Source organism: Myxine glutinosa, chromosome 10 (genome assembly GCF_964187855.1).
Source record: "Myxine glutinosa chromosome 10, kmMyxGlut1.1, whole genome shotgun sequence".
In the NCBI taxonomy this organism is placed as follows: Eukaryota; Metazoa; Chordata; class Myxini; order Myxiniformes; family Myxinidae; genus Myxine; species Myxine glutinosa.
Genome location: NC_136270.1, coordinates 73,869,133 through 73,887,514, shown reverse-complemented (window position 1 = coordinate 73,887,514; position 18,382 = coordinate 73,869,133). Strand labels below are relative to the sequence as shown.

At 44.1% G+C, this 18,382-nt stretch overlaps 2 protein-coding genes across 3 annotated transcripts in view; one reads left to right on the top strand and one right to left on the bottom strand.

Annotated features, from left to right (window-relative positions):
- The window catches only part of MOB4 (MOB family member 4, phocein), a 456,882-nt gene that overhangs the window by 262,587 nt on the left and 175,913 nt on the right, over positions 1-18,382 (top strand). The gene's annotated exons all lie outside the window — the stretch shown is intronic.
- Positions 1-18,382, bottom strand: part of LOC137414026 (insulin-like growth factor 2 mRNA-binding protein 1) — an 82,556-nt gene that overhangs the window by 8,749 nt on the left and 55,425 nt on the right. The window contains exons 9-13 of one of the 2 annotated variants that reach the window (XM_078785774.1): positions 14,960-15,094; positions 12,617-12,736; positions 8,511-8,643; positions 7,540-7,623; positions 48-164 (exon numbers count right to left, since the gene is read on the bottom strand). In XM_078785774.1, the coding sequence (XP_078641900.1) occupies positions 48-164; positions 7,540-7,623; positions 8,511-8,643; positions 12,617-12,736; positions 14,960-15,094 (589 nt within the window). Of the gene's footprint in view, positions 1-47; positions 165-7,539; positions 7,624-8,510; positions 8,647-12,616; positions 12,737-14,959; positions 15,095-18,382 lie in introns of both variants that reach the window. The other variant, XM_078785773.1, reaches the window with a different exon arrangement.

The window sequence follows — 18,382 nt, the reverse complement described above, 5'->3', positions numbered from 1 at the left end:
AAAATGTAGAATGGGGGGGAGCGGGCGGGTTGTGAGCAGGGATGTACCCGTATGACAGCCCCAGAAAAGCGAGCCAGTTGTTGAATGTGTCTCCCTTTGCGGCCAATCAAAGCTCCCACTGCTTGTGCAGGAATCTGTAGCCGCACTGTCTCTGGATGCTGAACCTATGGGATAGAATGGTAAGAAACGGTAGTGAGGGAACAAAGATCAACCCTACTAGAGGTAAAGCTGTAACTACCAAATTAATCAACAAACTTTCTCCAATCTTCTGACGGCTGCAAAATCTTACTTTTCAAATAAAGAACTCTATTCTGAATGGATGCAAGTGGAACACCACTCGCACCTCATTTAGTCTAGGCATACGAGTTCTACTATCGACTTGCTTTTTCTTTTCCTTACCAATAACATATAAATTTGAACTAAAGTCTAGACTAAATGCAAACCAATACACTTCACAGGTTGGACATGTTAAGAAAAATTGAAGTCGATGTACTGTTTGCTTTTGGCTGTCGTACATCAGATTTAACAACAATTGAGCAGTTGCCCAGCCATACTGTAATCCATAACGCCACTAATATAACCTAAAAATGGCCTTCAAAGTCAACAGTGAGATCGTCATCTGGTCGCATCTTAATAACCACCCCATGTAGAGTTGATCAAGCATGGATGACTGCTTCTAACATGACGTGCCATCAAAAGTGTTTTTAAAATCCCCTGGCTGGTCCACCATATCATAAATGGATGCACTGACAGAGGTTTATGCATACTTGTGCCAAATTTGATTCAATTAATCCCTTAAGCTGTTTTCAAGTATTACATTTTTACCTGACAAGACTTCTGACCTTTGACGTCTTGACCCCATAATCTTAGCAGTTTATCTTTACATCATTATCTTTACATACTTGTACCAAGTTTGACTTGGATCCCTTAAGTTTTTAAAAATTGTTTATAGTGGGGGGGCCAATGTTTTCCCGTTGAATTCAAATGTTAATTTGTGGACACTGGTTGGGTTGTCTTTAGGGATGATAGAAGTTGTAGAAAAAATATGTCTCCATTTTTTTCAAGTTCTTTATAGCGGCCATTTTGGATTATCAAAATGGCGTTTGTTGAAAACCGAAATTGTCATTATCTTGGCTTCTAAATGACCTAGAGTGTTAATTTTGGTGTCCAAATGTACATATTTGCGGATACTTAATCCAATAAACACACATTTATACACCTACATATGATCAAAAGGGTTCTTATGGCAGCCATCTTGGATTTTCACGCACTTATGCCAACACATATATATATTTTTTTCCATCATTTTCACTTCTAAATCACATAAAGGCTGGACTTTAGTGTTCAAATGTACACTTATAATGTCTTTGTGCAATATTTTTAGTTGGCAGTGTTCATTGTTACATTGAAGGATCTCCATCCTCCTCATCATCAGTGTTATCGATTCCCATGGGGCGCTCCTGACCCGTGTTACCACACACCTCTTCATCTGCCCCACACATACACATCTCAGAACAGTTGAGATGCTGAGACCTGCATGAGCAGTGAGACATGCATTGGGTCTTCTTGCAGTTACATTTGATTAGATGTGTGATGGCAGCTGGGGCTGGAGGGTCCTTGGTTGTGATGGGCACCAGCTGATCTCCTTCTGCTCTCCATCCATGTTCTGTTGGTTGTGGAAGCTGGGGGTCTGGTACATCAGCCTGATGCCACACCATGGCCTGGAAATGTGCACGAGCAATGGCTTCATGTAAAGCTCCCCGTGTTGGTGGCAGCTTCTGTGCCTCTAGCTGTTTCTTGGTAAACAGTCTCCACCTCAGCTTGCCCACATCCACAACTGTAGTACGAGGCTCATACAGCTGGCATACAAATGCCTCAATGTCACTTTCTGTGTCAGCTCTCAGCTCCTCAGAGGCCCCAAGGTCATGAAACGCAGATACCACCTCAACAGAGCACCTATTGAGGGCTTGCCAACATGTGAGCTTTCCCTTGCCGGCAAACCGACCAGTCTGGTCTGCTCCCGTGAATGCATGGAATCCTGGTAGGGCTGCAGCCTTCCTGACACCAAGTTCATGTACTATTGGTTCCAGTGAGATTTGCCTCTTCTTGTTCCCCACACCCGTGATGAAGTATGTGTCTTTGCATAGTTCATGGTACCGGTGGAGTGCTAGGATGAATACATCAGTATCAGGTGACTGAATGTACAGCTGTGTTGCACCTCTTCGGACGGCATCTAGACTGTGAAGAAAGATCCTCGTATCAGCCTCCTCCTGGGAGCTACGGAGATGCTGTACATCCATGCAGTTGGACAAGACATCCTGCCTTGAAGTGACGATGAAGACCTTGGTAGTCCCCTCAAAGTGACACAGAGCTTTCTTTGCCAGATAGACAGTTAGCTCATCTTTGGTGTTGGTGTGCGACAGGAACTGTTTTGCTGTCAGTTTCCCAATCGGGGTGCTGTCTTGAACGTGGTAAGCAGTGGGCGGCTTGCCACCTTGGCGCCTCTCCCGTGTGGCCTCTTTCAGTGAATTTGGCAGATCATATCGGTCAAACACGAGGTGGACTTCATCATACCCGTTGGTCTTGCAGTCCAGTGTTGCATTGAAATGGCCAGCCCACTGGGCACATGTTTTGACCCATTGTGGCTTACCCATTGCTTGCACTAATGCCATGCCGTCTATGACAGTCACCTTCTTGGGAGGGGGTGGAGTATGTTCAGGATTGTCGTCGTCTGGCTGCTGACCAGTGCCAGTTGACTTCTTGGGTAGATCTTCTAGGATGCCCATGAGCTTGCTTTTGTCTGTGCATGGTAGTAGTGTCCCAGCCATTGCAAAGAGGGTTCATGGAAGCGCGGTGAATTCATATTGACCTATGGCATCCTTCAAGTTGATCTCTGGTCGTGAGCGGGCCACGATCAGCATGCGCGCAAACAGTGACCTGTCGTCTTTCAGCTCTACAACCTTGTCTGCCAGTTTGTGCTTCACAGCTTTCCTGGCACTCTTCCACATCTTCAGTTTGACCTTTCCCATTCTGGCCCAAAGGTTGATTTCATTTGTGTTGATGCGCTCTGCAACAAACATGTTATACGCTTTCTGACCAATCTCATCTTGGTTGCAGACATCCTTCTGTACTTCAGCTGGCATCACCACCTTGGTGATGATAGTCGTCAGGTCTTCACCCTCATGCGTCATGGGATTCATGGACTCTCTGATCACATTCTTCAGTCGACGAATGCTGTCTTCCTGCCGAGCCCAGACTGTGGTTGATAGGTCGTGGTGCTCCTTGCGTGTAGCTGATTGTGAGCCAGCCATCTGACGGGCTTCTTCAGCAAGCCTACTCAGCTCTGGTGCTGTCAGAAAGAACCTTTCGCGGGCACTGGCATTCTGGGTAATGCCCACAATACCCCCTGTCACCTTCATGATCCTGTTGATGTGCTCCAGTGCATGGTCCACACCTACAGCACAGAAGGGGATTTCATTCTTATGGACACTGAAGTTCCCATCCATGAACTCTTGGTAGATCCCTGGATCTGTCATCTTCAGGGCCTTCATCTCTGCAAGGTACCGGGGAGTCAGCCTGGCATATTTCTGTTTGTCATGTGCAAAGAAGTATATGCACATCTCATCCAGTGAAGACAGGTGAAGCTCAAATTGTCCATCACGGGTGGCACGGATGAATGTGTATATCAGCATTATCATCCGCATGTAGCGTCGCACAAACTTGAACAGTGGACTCTTGGCTTCTTTCCTCTCATCAAACTTTGCCATGGCCTCCAGGACTTCGTTTGACTCGAGGACAGCTAGCATGTTGTTCTGCGCGCTTGTCATCTCCTCTCGGTTGTGTAGATGACAGCTCTGGGCAACCTGTTGTGCTGACTGGGTACATGGGCCCCTCAGATGGGGATGCTCTTGGAAGAATTCGTCCACATAGAGGTCGAAGAGGGCTTGGACAGTGGTGATGTGGGCCTCCAAAGCCCTCTTCATGTGCTTGGCTTCCAGTATTTGTCTGGTCGTTGTTGGGCCATAGATATCAGCCTCAGACCAAGCCTCGTCAAGACCACTGTCCTCTATGGCATTCCCAGCAGCCCTCAGTGCAGCCATCACAGTGTGCATCTCCCCTAGTCGCAGTACCCACTTGCCTTTGCAGTCATCTCTGGTCATCTCCAGCTGTTTGGCTCGCTCATACAGGGCCATGTCTAAGGTGATCACTGTCTTCCTATCGGGACCCATGACCATGCAGTTGATTTGCTGTGTCTGTTTCAAGACTGTTATCAGTGTTTGCCATTCATGGGCTGGTGCTGCTACCAATGGCAGGGCGTTGACCTCTGTCAGAGGCTTCGAAGAGGAGAGCAGTGAGTTGTAGGCTGTCCAAGTTGGGATATCGTGATGCTTGATCCTACTGCCAGGTGGTTGTTTTGGATCGTGGACGAGTGACCCAACAGGGTCAGCATGCTGGGGTTCTGCAGCTTGCAGCTGGTCATCTGGTGGGATGATGTCGTCTTGTACGTCCTCAGCTTCAGCTGTTCGCATGATTGTGCGTGAAAGTAGCCACACTGTGTCCGTCGCAGAGTACGGCTTGGTGAGATCTGGGTTTGACCGTGTCTTGAAGCTATACGTGGTACCTGTGGCAGATTGTTTGTTTGGTGCTTGGCAAGGAACAAAGTCTGGAGCAGTCAGAACCTTGAGTGAGCGGTGTCTGGCCTTTCGGTCATGTAGTGTCAGTGTTCTATGTTCATCTGTGGAGGGTGCATGTTCCCGTCGTTGGTAGAGTGCCCAGGCTGTAGCATGGAGTGTCCGCTTCCCATCAGGTGTGTCTTCATTGAAGTCACTGTTGTCCACTGCAAAGAAGACAAACGTCCCTATGCGCATGGTTCTTGGAAAGTATACACCCTGTTCTGTCGTAGACTCTATGACTGAGTTGGCCAGCTGTGTCTCCAACCGCAAGATCCGACTATAATCAACAGACAGACCGAACCCATGCAGGAAATCCAGAAGCTTCTTGTTTCTGGTGGACTGATGGACTACAATGGCAACGGCAAGCTGCTGTGGCCATTCTAAGCGATGGCGGAATGGTGCATCTGGCTCTTTGGGCTTGTACGTGACTTGGCGTTTTGACTTGTAGCCGTACATGATGTTCTGACTGATGGTTATAACATCTCGATGAATAGTGGCTGAGCGCATAGTCTCTGGCTCAATGCTCGTGGCTGGTCCTTCCAGTAGCCAGCGGAGGAAAGCATAGAGTACTTTGGGTACATGCTTTTCAGCATCATCAGTGTTCATTTCTCCTTCAAATTGCCATGGGTGCTTGTTCTGACAAGCAATGGCACTGCGGAGAACAGAGGCACTCTCAAACAGTTGTTCGATGTTTTTTTCATTTGTCTTCGTCATTGCATCTTCGACAGCTGCATCACGCACGGCAGTGGAGAATACACAGTCTGACTCGTTTCGACGTTTTGGTTTCATGAAGTGAACGTCATCAATGTGAGAGTTGATTTTCTCCTTCATGCCTTGGGTAGTAGGTGATGGGACATTGTGCACACCATTATTGTCAAGAATCCTGGAGTAAACCGACTTCAGGTCAGACATGTTGAGAATTTCACCAGCTTGGAGTAGAGAGCGAACAAGGCTGACAAACTCAATGTCTGCGGCTATTTTGATAACATTAGTTTCTTGCAGTATGTGTTCTTTGTCATCACTTGATGTCCCACTCTTGGGAGCACGTTGGACATTCTGCACCCAGCATGGGAGATGATACTTGACGTCGATCGCATGAGCATCATGTGCACTGATGGCAGCACTCAGCTGAACTTTCCACTTGTGGTTGCTGCCTTCTTCAACAGCTTTCTTCAGCTGTTTACCTGCGTTGAACGTGCATACAACATGTACACTTTCCTTAGTGACCTCTTGACAGAAGAAACAAAGGTCTCTGTTGAATGGAGTTGATGATGAACGTGTGAAGCGAAGAGTCTCGTCTTGCGTAGAACCTGAGGTACTTGCAGCGGCAGGTGCAGAAGAAGGACGTCCACACCTCTTATGAAGATGCTGGGTGTCGCCATGTTCGCAGGCTTTCTGGTGGCGAACTCTAGCACGCTCCAGGTGAGCAGTGTTGCATGTAGATCCATAACATGCCCGGTGCCACTTTGCTTTATTGTTCCTCAAGTCAGTGGCAGTGAAACAGCTTAATCGTTCGCTGATCTGTTTGAAGTCGGCATCACCATATCGTGCCCTCTCCTGGATGAACTGGAGAAACTTTGCATATGAGCCCAGTGCTGGCTCAGTCACTAGTGCACCTTGGGGATCCTGGCACTGAATGCAAAGTGTGAAATCAGTTTCTTTCTTGGTTTTCTTGCTTTTTGGCTCCATCATAGCTCAGGGTCACGAATCTGGAACATACAAATAACAAATAACAATTAAGATAGATGTGCATTAAGTTAGATTTTGGACACTGGTTCGGCTGTGCCATAAAAACCTATTTTTATCCCTTGTAGGTTATTAAAGAAGGTTTCATTCAATTCTCTATCCCCAAAAATGTACAACTGGACACCAGAATCGAAACTCTAGGTCATTTAGAAGCCAAGATAATGGAATTTTACGTTTTCGACATCCGCCATTTTGAAAATCCAAAATGGCCGCCATAAAGAACTTGAAACAATTGGAGACATATTTTTTCTAGAACTTATATCATCCCTAAAGACAGCCCAACCAGTGTCCAAAAATTAACAAGCAATTTCACCGGGCATTTCAATCTGCTACATTGGCCCCCCCACTAATACAGTTCAAAGCGGAACTGCTGGGACTCTGCTTGTCGTTTCAATCACCATTTCAGCGATACAACAGTCATGAGTTCCACCAAAGAAAAAGTGAATGGCATTAATGACACAATTTCCTATTTCGATGGAGAATTGCCCTGAAGGGGGGGTGTGCGTGAGTGGGCACAGCCTTATAATTTAGCTACTCTTAAAGCTACTAGGGCTAGGGCATCCAACATGCAACCTGTGGGTCAAATGCCTGCCTGGACTAGAGAGAGGCATAAAAGGTTAAGATTTGGGAATATGCGGTTGACAGGAAAAGGTGGGGAGATTGTAAATGTTCTGATCAATGGAGTACCCATGGGGGAGAAGGAGAGAGGAAGGAGGGAGGCTTGATTGCTTGCAAGATAACTGATGGACAAGGCATAGTGGAAAGAGCTAGATAAGGGATTTAAGGTTCTCTATTGTGGGGAAGGAATGGGGGGCACAAATAACATAGTTTTGGATAGGGAGGTGGAATGTGGAGAGACACAATGGAAAAGCGAGATGTAGAAGTGGATGATTATGGAGGGGAGGAAGATATCCACGGAGGATGATAAATTGTAGAAATGAGAGTAAAGTTGTAAAGCCTCTTTTCCAAAACAATGGAAAAGAGTAAAGTTGTAGAAAATAAAACTGAGGATGTAGGACGAGTGACAGACAAAGATGTTCCATTTTACCCACTATTGCTTAATCTCAGACACCACCTGCACAAAAAAGCACCTTCAGACCAACAGCTTTATTAAACCAACCCTTCGTGCAAAATTGAAGTCCTGTGGGCAGGGAAAAATTCCAGACATGGTGAGGTTGAGTCCAGGAAGGAGACAGCATTCCATCTAGAGGAAATGCAAGAAAAAACAGAACGTAAGGGCTTTTTGTGCTTTTTTAAAGTTTATATGTGCAGTGCAGGTCTCTGTACCAGTCCCCACTTTATTATAAAAATCCATAAAATCTAAGGGGAATTTCAGGCATGGTTTCACATCTCTCCAAATATGCCAACCCTAAACTGCAGAATATATTAGGTTTCTCTCAAAAGCAGCAGGAGTGAAAAACAAAAGACCTAAAACAGCACTCTGTAGAGAGCAAACCTCCGCCAAGCTGAACACTTTATGTTTTGTATCCCACCGATAGGCCGGATCTGGATTCGGACCCGAATCAAAATCGAATCGGCTAGTTCTTATCACCGACAAAAACTCATCCACCAAGTTTTGTAACAAGTCATCCACAACTTTGAGATATCGTTTTATATATCATTATTGGCACTATCACTCAATGGTGAAGAATCGTTTAAAAAAATTAAGAGCATTCTCGTATCCAGATCCAGATTCGGATCTTCACCAAAATCAAATCGATTCGTCCTCGTCAGAACCCCAACCTGTCCACCAGGTTTCGTCCAAATCCGTCCACAACTTTTTGCGATATCCTGTTCACAGACAAACGAACAGACACAGGGATGAAAACATAACCTCCATTTTCCTTTGGTGGCGGAGGTGATAAAGTGTGCTATGAACGTTTTGCTCCCAAACCACATCCACGCCACACAATATCATCTCTAGATCCACATTCAACCTAAGCGATACTTTTCCAGATAAAACAAAGCAGAAATGTAGCAATTGAGGTACATTTGCCAAGCCAGGTTAATCAATGCAGAACTACCATACAAAGCACAATGCAGATATTCTGTGCACAACGACTAGACTATAACGCACAACAAGGTACTTACAGATGCAGCCTCTGCATTCTGCTCGGATATATCACGGATGTGTTTGTGAAGCAAAGAGACTGCGCAGCAGCTCTCATTCACATCACCTTCGACAATGAACGTTCTCTCAGGTAAATATAGAGAGACATCATGCCTGCTGAAAAGTGGAATCGCGTTGATCAATCAGTTTTAACATGAGACAGTTGTTAGCCTTCCTCAGTGAAAAATCTGTGCATCTTCATTTCATGCAAAAACAACTGCTCATAGGAATGTGCAAAGGTTAGCTCGTGGTGGACCTCACAATGAGCACTATACTTAAAAGTTGATAACTACAGATTAATAAAGCAAATGTTCACATTTTTCTAATACAGTACAGGTATATGTGTATCTATATATCTGTGCAGTGTCTGTCACATCACTGAACTACTCTCTCAAACTTTCGTGAAATCATAACAAACTCCCGGTATGCACCTACCTCTCCTGCGTGTATGTCCTAAGGTTTTTAAAAATGATTTTTTTTTTCTCAACTTAAATCTTCAACTTCAATTGCTTATGAAAACGTAATATCATAAATACATTTGTGCAAAAGTAATGTTTGTATTATGATTGGTATAAATCATTACAACACAGCAACTCGTGTACTTACAAGCTCGTCTCTATAGCGACGTGAGTTCTTTTGAATTACGTGAAGGTGAGGTCATTTTAATATCAATCCATCATATATATATATATATATATATATATATATATATATATATATATATATATATATATATATATATTGTTACGGACGCGGTTAAAGATGTTATATTTGCCGAGCGGAGGCTCCGCGACCAAACAGTTATTCCCCGTTTCTAAAACCCGATTTACCCCAAACTTTGGCCGGATCGCGCCACTGCTATTCAATCGGGAAAACTCTAAAGCGACCGAATGCAAAGAGGAAGAAGACGTACAGAAGAGTAATTGGATTTATTATTTACACATATAAGCAAGAAGAAAGCAGTCACGTTTATTTACAGGCACATGAGACGCAGGTGACACAGTGAAATCTTTAGCTTATACAGACTTAATTACCTACCCAGGACAGAACAAACAAAGACGACTCACACGGGGAATGATGACAGGAATTGGCTGGAAGGAGAGAAAAGTCCACTGGGTCCGGCAGCACGATCCGCACGTTGGGCAGCCGCCGTTCCTTCGCGGCCCTGCTCCGAACTGCCGTCCAGGTCCCTAAGCGGTTGGCGAGCGTTGTTGCTGCTGCTGCTGTAGACGCTGCCGCTCGCGAGCAAGGTGACGAATAGCAGGCTTGGTGCTTCCTTGGATGATCTCTGCTTGTTGGACCTCACAACGCAGCTCTTTCTTGGACCCTCTCTCTTCTCAGCTCATCTGCCTTGGACCTTTTTGCGACTCTCTTAAAAGCTCCTCTCCTTTCTCAGCCCATCTCATGTCTCTCCCTCCTTGTCTCAACTGCTTGGACTCCCTCTCGTCTGCCCTTGGGAACGCCCCGCCGGCGGGTTATATAGGCCCCGCCCCTCAACCTTTTCGAACCTCCCCCAAACGTTCTCTCTCCGCCCTCTCTAGCCAAACCCCTCGTGCTTGGTTGGTTGTTCGGGGCTGGCTCACTCCTCCCCTCTATGACGAGGTGGAGACACGCCTTTCTTCCCCAACCCTGCCTCGTGGCCAATGGTGGTTGAAGAGAAAACCGCCCAAAATGCAGTTGGCCATTTAAATGAAATGAAAGGGGACCTATTCTTATTTCACTTGGTACAATGGAGTATTATTCTAATGGAAGACAAGGCCTTACCCTAAGACACATAATAAGATATAAGCTATCGAACAGGGGTATTCTATGGTTGGCTGACGTGGATGCTTTATGGACTAATTACCGAGACGCCCTTTCTATCTTTACACAACTCCGGAGGCAGGAGGCGCAGGATAAACAATAATAATAATAATAAAACACACAATCAAAAAAATACAGTCCTCATATCCGCAACAATATATATATATATATATATATATATATATATATATATATATATATATATATATATATATATATATATATATATATATAGTATTTTATAATGACTTGCAATAGTCCCTCACGTAAGAAGCGTTGCTCTATGATACACCTTTATATAGAGGATGTGCATCATAATCAGTTTCTCCTCCCCCATGTACAACAACTAGTTTTCAACTCATTCCATCCAGCAGTTTGGGTTTGCATCTTGCATACAAGTCAAACAAACTTCTTCCATGCAATGGGAGAAGTAGTTTTGCAATCGCTTCTGTGTGTGCCTGTTCAGGCCATAACTTTATTTACTGTTTGAGCTTTTTTCATCAAATTTTCAACAAACCCTTATTATTAGAACACGGAGAAAGATAATTAATAATTTGACTCAAAAGGTCAAAGCGCAAAGTCGCCAAGCACAAACGAATCATATTAGCCCGTCCACCGTGCAGCGAGAGATAGTCAGGTTTTGTATTCGCTTCCTTGTTTCTTTATTTACCATTTCAGCTTTTGTCAACAAATTTTCAACAAACCTTTATTTTGAGAATATGAACAACACCAGTTAATAAATTTTAGATAGTCTTTTTACCTCCGCCATCGAAGGTGGACAGCGATAATTCAATTGCATGACGGGCTAGAACTCAGGACCCTAAGGTCTCAAGCCAGCCACCTTAACCAGCCAACACCAGGCTATTTACAAGTGATTCTTCACCATTGTGAGATAGGGCCAAAAAAGAGATGTCAAACATTATGGACAGATTCGGAAGAAACTTGGTGGATGTGTTGGGTAGGTGTCAAGAACAAACTGGATAGATTTTTATTAAGGTATGGATGCAGATCTGGCCTATCGGTGAGCTACAAAATGTAAACTGTTCAGCATGGCGGAAACATGCACCAAGTGCCGTTCTTGTTTTTACTAAGATCACATTTGAAGAACCAAGTGAAGATGTTGATGTTTTAGTACTGGAACGTACTCTGCTGTCATATTTTTGTTCCAAAGACTCAGCTTGTTAATGAACCCCACACAACCTGCTCTTGTACTGTAGTTGGCAATATTTCCTGCTATTGTTGTCAACATTTAACTGAAGTTCGGCTTTATCACTCCAGTTGCTACAACTTCCACCAATCCACAATCATTGGCACTCCTCAGCTTCCAGATTATCTTCACTTCCTGTTTCAGGTCCTAATCTATGACGGTCCTAATATTTTAGCTAATCTACAATGCATTTGACAAGAGCTGTGAAACCATAACTATGTCCTTCAGTCAGTCAGTCCTTCCGGCAATGGGTCCATCAATATATTTTTTGTGTTTTTTTTTCCATACTCCTCCGAGGCAGCTCAACGGATCGTTTTGAAAATAGACATGAAGATTCATGACGATGTGCAAAGACTAATGGAGCCCTTTTTCCCATGCAAGTGGTGAGATAATAAACTTTTCCATGCAGGTGGTGAGATAATAAAGTTATTAACTCATACGTAATACATGTTTGTATGTCCATCACGTATCATGATAATCCGTCATCTCACAAGATGCTTCATTTTTCAATTTAAACATCTATGACACCGAAGACCACAAGTCCCCTAAAATCCCCCTTTATCACCTAATGCAGCCCGACTACAACCGCCCTCCATCGGGAGACGAGCGTCTGTCCCACTTGGAACTATTCATTCTATTCCCCTCCCATTATAAATTGGTTAGTGACTGACTTTCATGTCCACTTGCAGTCTTCCAAAATTCAACCTTAAACAAGTAGTTTCAAACATCTTTTATAAGTCGACAAACTTGGCATTAATGGCATATATATTTTCGTTTTTAAAATGGTTTTCTCTGTAAGCGCTTGTCCGATCAATGCAAAACTTTAAATATACAAAGGACTCCCCATGGAGAAAATTGGAGGATTTTTTTAACATCAAGTATGCAAATTTTATACTCACTCACTGCTCCCACACAAAAGTCAATATTTAATCTGGTGAAATGTGCATCAACCTATCTTAAGAGGAAAAAAACAAAAGGTGTACAACATCCTCAATAAAACAAAAATGCAATAATTATTTTAATACATCTAAAACATGGTGAACTTTCCCACAGCTGGATTTCTGCAAAAGCACTTGCCGTGAAATGACAACTTTTGCTCCTGATTCCTCCTCCACCGCTTTGAGGTTTCGTCCAGCTTTGCCAATCAGATGTCCCACAAAACTGTTGTGGACAAGCATTTTCAGATCCACATCACCACTGCAATGTTTCAGAACAAGAGGTGGGAGGGGAGTAGCGAGGGTGTGGAAGGAAAATTCAAGTAAAAGCAAGCTTCCATCCAGAAGGACAAAGGTCGGCAAATCATCGTGAAACTCCTTTCCCCACTCACACTTGAGGAATACTGCCTACACCTAACCAATCATGACCTTCTCACACAAACCCTCAAGGTCAAACTATTCCAAATGCTAACTATAACAAAGCATTAGATAGGAGTTGGTTATGCATGAGAAGTGAGTGAGATGTATGGGGTGCGTGAGGACGGTCATACGAGTGCGTGCAGACGGCTATGGGAGCACATGCGGACAGCCGTGCGCAGGGGTAGGGAAGGTTGCCGGGGGGGGGGGGGGGGTTGTGTGTGGACGGCTTTACGTCGGGGTGGGGGGGTATGCGGACGGCTGTGTGTCGGGGGATGTGGTGGCGGGGACCGTGCAGACCACAATGCGCGACAGAGCCACAGTGTAGCAAGCGACAGAGCCATAGCCGCAATGATGCACAGACGGTTAGGACTGTCTGAATGACCAACCATTTCCAAAATACAAGACCAAGGGGAGGATGACATGTTGGGGGCAAATAACGTTGGTCAGCGTGGGTATAATGTGGGTGGGGTTGTTGTCACTTATGGTGTGCATGCCTCTGGATGAGAGGAATAGAGTTTGTGTTGGGGGAGTGTGAACGCGGAACAGGCACAATATTTCCTTGCATGAACCACGATTTATATACATTTGCTAATCTTAGTCTCAGCCAGAAGGGGGTACGAGACAATGCCCATCTCTGCGTGCGTGTCCACGTCTATATATTTTCGTTTTTAAAATGGTTCTCTGTAAGCGCTTGTCCGACCAATGCAAAACTTTAAATATACAAAGGACTCCCCATGGAGAATATTTTATTGATAATCTGTCATAGGTCACATGGTATGGCAGCCATATTGGATTGAAGGAAAAAAAATGGGCCATCTTTTTCTCCGAAACCACTCAACGAAAAAATTGAAACTTGGCATATGTCAATTCTCCAGGTGGCATAAAAAAAAAAAAAAAACCTTTAGAGGCCATTTTTTCCCCGCAAGCGGGGGTTGGCCTTTTTCGGGGACCGTGGTTGTTGTTGTTTTTTGGTCCCCTTTTTGAAGCAATGTTTTACGGCCGGATGCCCTTCCTGCCGCCAACCCTGTTTGTCGCCTTTTTACGACAAACAGGGAATTACCAGTGAACTGGTACTCAATTTGCCGACCTCGGAAGGATGACAGGCTGAGTCAACCCCCCTGGCGTTAATTCAGCGATTGACCGGGATTCGAACCCAGGATCCAAGGATCCTAAGCTGGCACGCTAGCCGCTAGTCCAACACCAGGTGGTATATAGGGTGATAACAATGACGTCATTGGAGAAGTGGTGTTCCAACCATAATTGGTCGAATCTAAATGCTTATCCAAAAATCTGAAACTTAATATATCTGATCTATGATCAGATGAGTGAATAATTTAATTTGACGTCATCGGTAACATCGTCCTTCGGCCATGTTTGATTGAAAATAAAAACGTAGCCATTATCTTCAGAATCGCTGAACAGATTGAGGCAAAACTTCACACATATGATCCACTAGCCATGGGGGAAAATAGTTTCAATCTTTTTTCATATTCACCTTCATTGATGCAATTTAGCCCTAATGTGCACAAAAATGGTCATTAAATATCCTAATAATCAATCAATAATCAATAAAGATACAGATAATGGCAATGCATTCAACAATCTGGTGCATGGATGATAAGGGTATATGGGCATGGTGAAAAACAATGGTGTTTTTGTTGAGGCGAGGCTATGAGCTTTATGAGTGCTGTTCTAGTTCATCTATAGGTTTTATCTGCCTCTTGCCTGCCAATCTGTTGTGAATATGCAGACAATTATATCCTGTATTTAAATATCCCCAGACTAATAATCTACAAAGAAGGTTATACTGGTGATGGTAAACAAAACCAAAAGGTAGTTTGCACAATAGTTATTTCAAAACAATTGAATCGATCAATATTTTTTAAAATATTATTTAGCGTATCTCATTTTCATACAAGCGCTTTGAGATAATTTTATTCTAAGGATAATCATTCTAACAGCCAGAATAATCTATGGCCCAGAATAATCTATCCCCACAACCTGCAGTACACAAGCCACTGTAAATAAAGACATGAGATGCAATGACAGAAAGTGATAAACATACAGGCCTGTCTTTTCGGCTTCCTTTCGCAACAACTGCAAAATCTGGCGACAGGCTTTCGTGCAGCCTTCCAATGTTGACCGAATGGTCATGGCTTTGTCATTCAATATATTTGAGTCCTGTCGCGCAATGTCAATCCTGCAAAGCATAAAAGGATACAGACGTTTTCAAAAAATAAAATAAAATAAAATAAAATGTACACCCAGCATGTTTGCGTGTACAGGCACATTTCCACATTTTCAAAATATACTGCATTGTTCCAAATATTTTAAAAGGTACGGTCATCCCAATAAGTTAATAATATACGAGCGAGCTAATAATAATAACAATAAGCTAATAATTAACAATGTTAATAGACGAGCAAAAAAATATAATAAACCTGAAACTGTGGATGGCAACTGCGGATAAGAAAAATACATGTTTTCATGCAGTTTCAACTAGAAGGCACTGATGGTTTAAGTTCGCTATGTAAGGCATATAATTACTATTCTAATCAAAAAAAATATATTTTACGTTTTTATTCTGTAGCTGTGAATAAAACATTGTAAAAGGTGAAAATCCAAGATGGCCACTGCCAATCTTCTGTTATCAAAATATTTGCTTCCAAGGACCATAGAATTGACAATTGAAAAACTTGTCACTGTGTCTGTAGGCTTACTACATATTCCTGACAAAGTGTTAAAAACATAATCAGACTGTCTCGTTATTTCTGAAAATTGTTAACTGAAAGTTAACATCAAGTATGCAGTTCTTTAATCATTGCTGGCTCGACATTTACATGCTGCCATACAATGCAGTCGAGATTTCTTGCCCTTGCAACATGCACTGATTCTGGTGTGGTTACATGCAAATGGTTGAGATACTTCTCCTCTCCACTCGTGCCCAGAGAGATGGCAATTGGGAACTATCTGCACGCACAGTCCAGTGCACGATTCCTTCATGAGGTACGATCCCACAAACTATGCCCACTGGGTAACAATCTATGTGAATGTGATGCATCACCTTCCTCCAGAAGTTAGAGACTCATTTGACAATGGCAATTTTGTTGTGAAGTGTGCAGTCAAAATATTCAATCAAGTAGAACCCGACCAGAGTCACAAATGGCTGAATGGCATTCTAAAGAAGAGAGGTGACATCATTGGCATAACAAAGATATCCTCTGCTCTAAGCAGATGGGCACTCTCATACAACCCATGGACACATCTCGCTACTGAAACAAGAGATTTGTACAGCCTAGAATTTGGTGACGAGTTCAGACAATAATCTTTCACAGGATGGAAAAAAAACAAGACAATAAAGACGAAGACAGCCTTCTAACAGCATTGAAGTCTTTCAACCTGGTCTCAGATGAGGTGCATGAAGACTTGCAGAACACTGCAATGAAAGATATTGTCGTGCGATCCCTTCGGTTAACACCGTAGGACCGCGGAGGACCGAACGGCTTTAATGGAGGTGACGATCAAATCGGATTCGGCTATAAAAGCACGGGAGGAAGAATGAAGAGGAAAAGCGGAAGCGCGTACCTGTAGATCCGACGGCAGCTTCCAAATCAACCCTGCAAATTAATGAACTCGAACACAGGAGGTAAAATGTACAAAAGGAATGATTTATTACGAACCCGATACAATGGAATGCGACAGAAAATAAACAAATGTCCTAAATCGGGACGTCCCCACAACTCACTTCAGAAACGAGACAAAGGAATAAAACCACCTTTAGAGGCCATTTTTCTCCGCAGGGCAGGGGTTGGCCTTTTTGGGCACCGTGGTCCCCTTTTTGAAGCAATGTTTTACTGCCGGATGCCCTTCCTGCCACCAACCCTGTTAGTCACCTCTTGCGACATACAGGGAATTACCAGTGAACTGGTACTCAATTTGCCGACCTCCAAAGGATGACAGGCTGAGTCAACCCCCCAAACAAGACAAAGGAATGAATTAATAAAATAACACGTTCGTCGTGGATTTGTGTAAGATGTGGTGCGTGCTTATCTGTCTGTAGTCAAGGAGGGTCTGGCTTCGAGCATGGTCGTCTGACCGCGGCTCCGGTCAGCGGGAAGCAGGCCTCGATGCGCCCCTCATTCGCGCACCGTCAGGCTTCACAGAGCGCCTCGCTGCACCTGCCAGCCTCGCTCGTAGCACCAATCACCAAGAACACGATGAAGATGACGAACCAACGACCACCAGTCAAGAACACAGGGAAGAGCGTGAATCAACCCAGGCAAGAGTCCAGCGCAGAGCAGAGAGTGAGCTTCAAGCACGAGGGGAGAGAGAAAATGTCGTCCAGCGAGTCCTTTTGTCACCTGGCGTGTGACGTCAATCTGGCGCGTTCCCAATCAGAGCCTCGATTCTTCGTGGTCTCTCGAACCTTCTCGCGCCTTCCCTCCAATGAACAACCTCCTTCTAAATCGTGCTTTGGCGCCTTCCGCGCTGATTGGCTAAAGGTTCGCGCCTTCCGTGCCAACCAATCACACGTTCCTTAGGCGTGGCTCCAGCCTGCCACGGTGTTCGTCGCCCATGGTGGCATTGTACGCGGCCGCTGCCTGCTTGTCTTTCCGGTCAGTCATTGTAAGGGGAGGGAATTGAATTACTGTTTACTAAGTAATTAAACTGTGCACTAAGGACCTATCCTAATTAATTAATTTAATTACTGTGCACGAAGGACCTATCTAAGTTTCTATATGAGAATGCGTTGCCATAAGGGACACAGGTTTGGCGACAGAGGAAACGACAAACGAAGGAATTTTACCCATAATCTCTGCACTACTTAGCATGCCACGCCCCCTCGTGGCGGGGACACCAATACAGCTTATACCGACATCCGGCTAAACATAGAACTTATTACAGGTAGATTCCCTATCACGACAGTCGGATACCTACCTATACAGATCTATCTGTCTCTAGATATTCCTCCACCCCCCTGACATAACAATATTGTTGCAAAGGAAATTGAAGATTATTTGTTGGGTGCACAGTCAAAAGGCCAGCTCAGATCAACAAATTCATGCCTTGTGGAGAGAGAAAGGTCAAGTTCAGAGATACACTGCCAAAAAACAAGCCCATGACATTTTCATCCTTGTTTGAGGTCAAACAGGAGGATTCCCATGGTGGTGTTGTGAGGTCCATCAAAGCAGACAGAAAAATCCTTTGACACCTCATTACTGCCTATGAAGCTGAATGCAACATTGATGTGTCAGATATATTGTCACATCAACTATTGCCAGTCCTACAAGTCCTAACAGAGACCAATGGTAGCCTTCGCTCAGTATCGAAAGCAGACTTTTCTCAAATACTTGCCACAGGAATTGATGGCACAAGTATCAGTGAAGAAGTATCACTGATCATAGATGGCCAGGCACTGGTGTTCGCTATTGGTAAACGCCAGAAAGCAGCCACATTTGGAGACTTCACTGATGTGTTCATTGGAGCG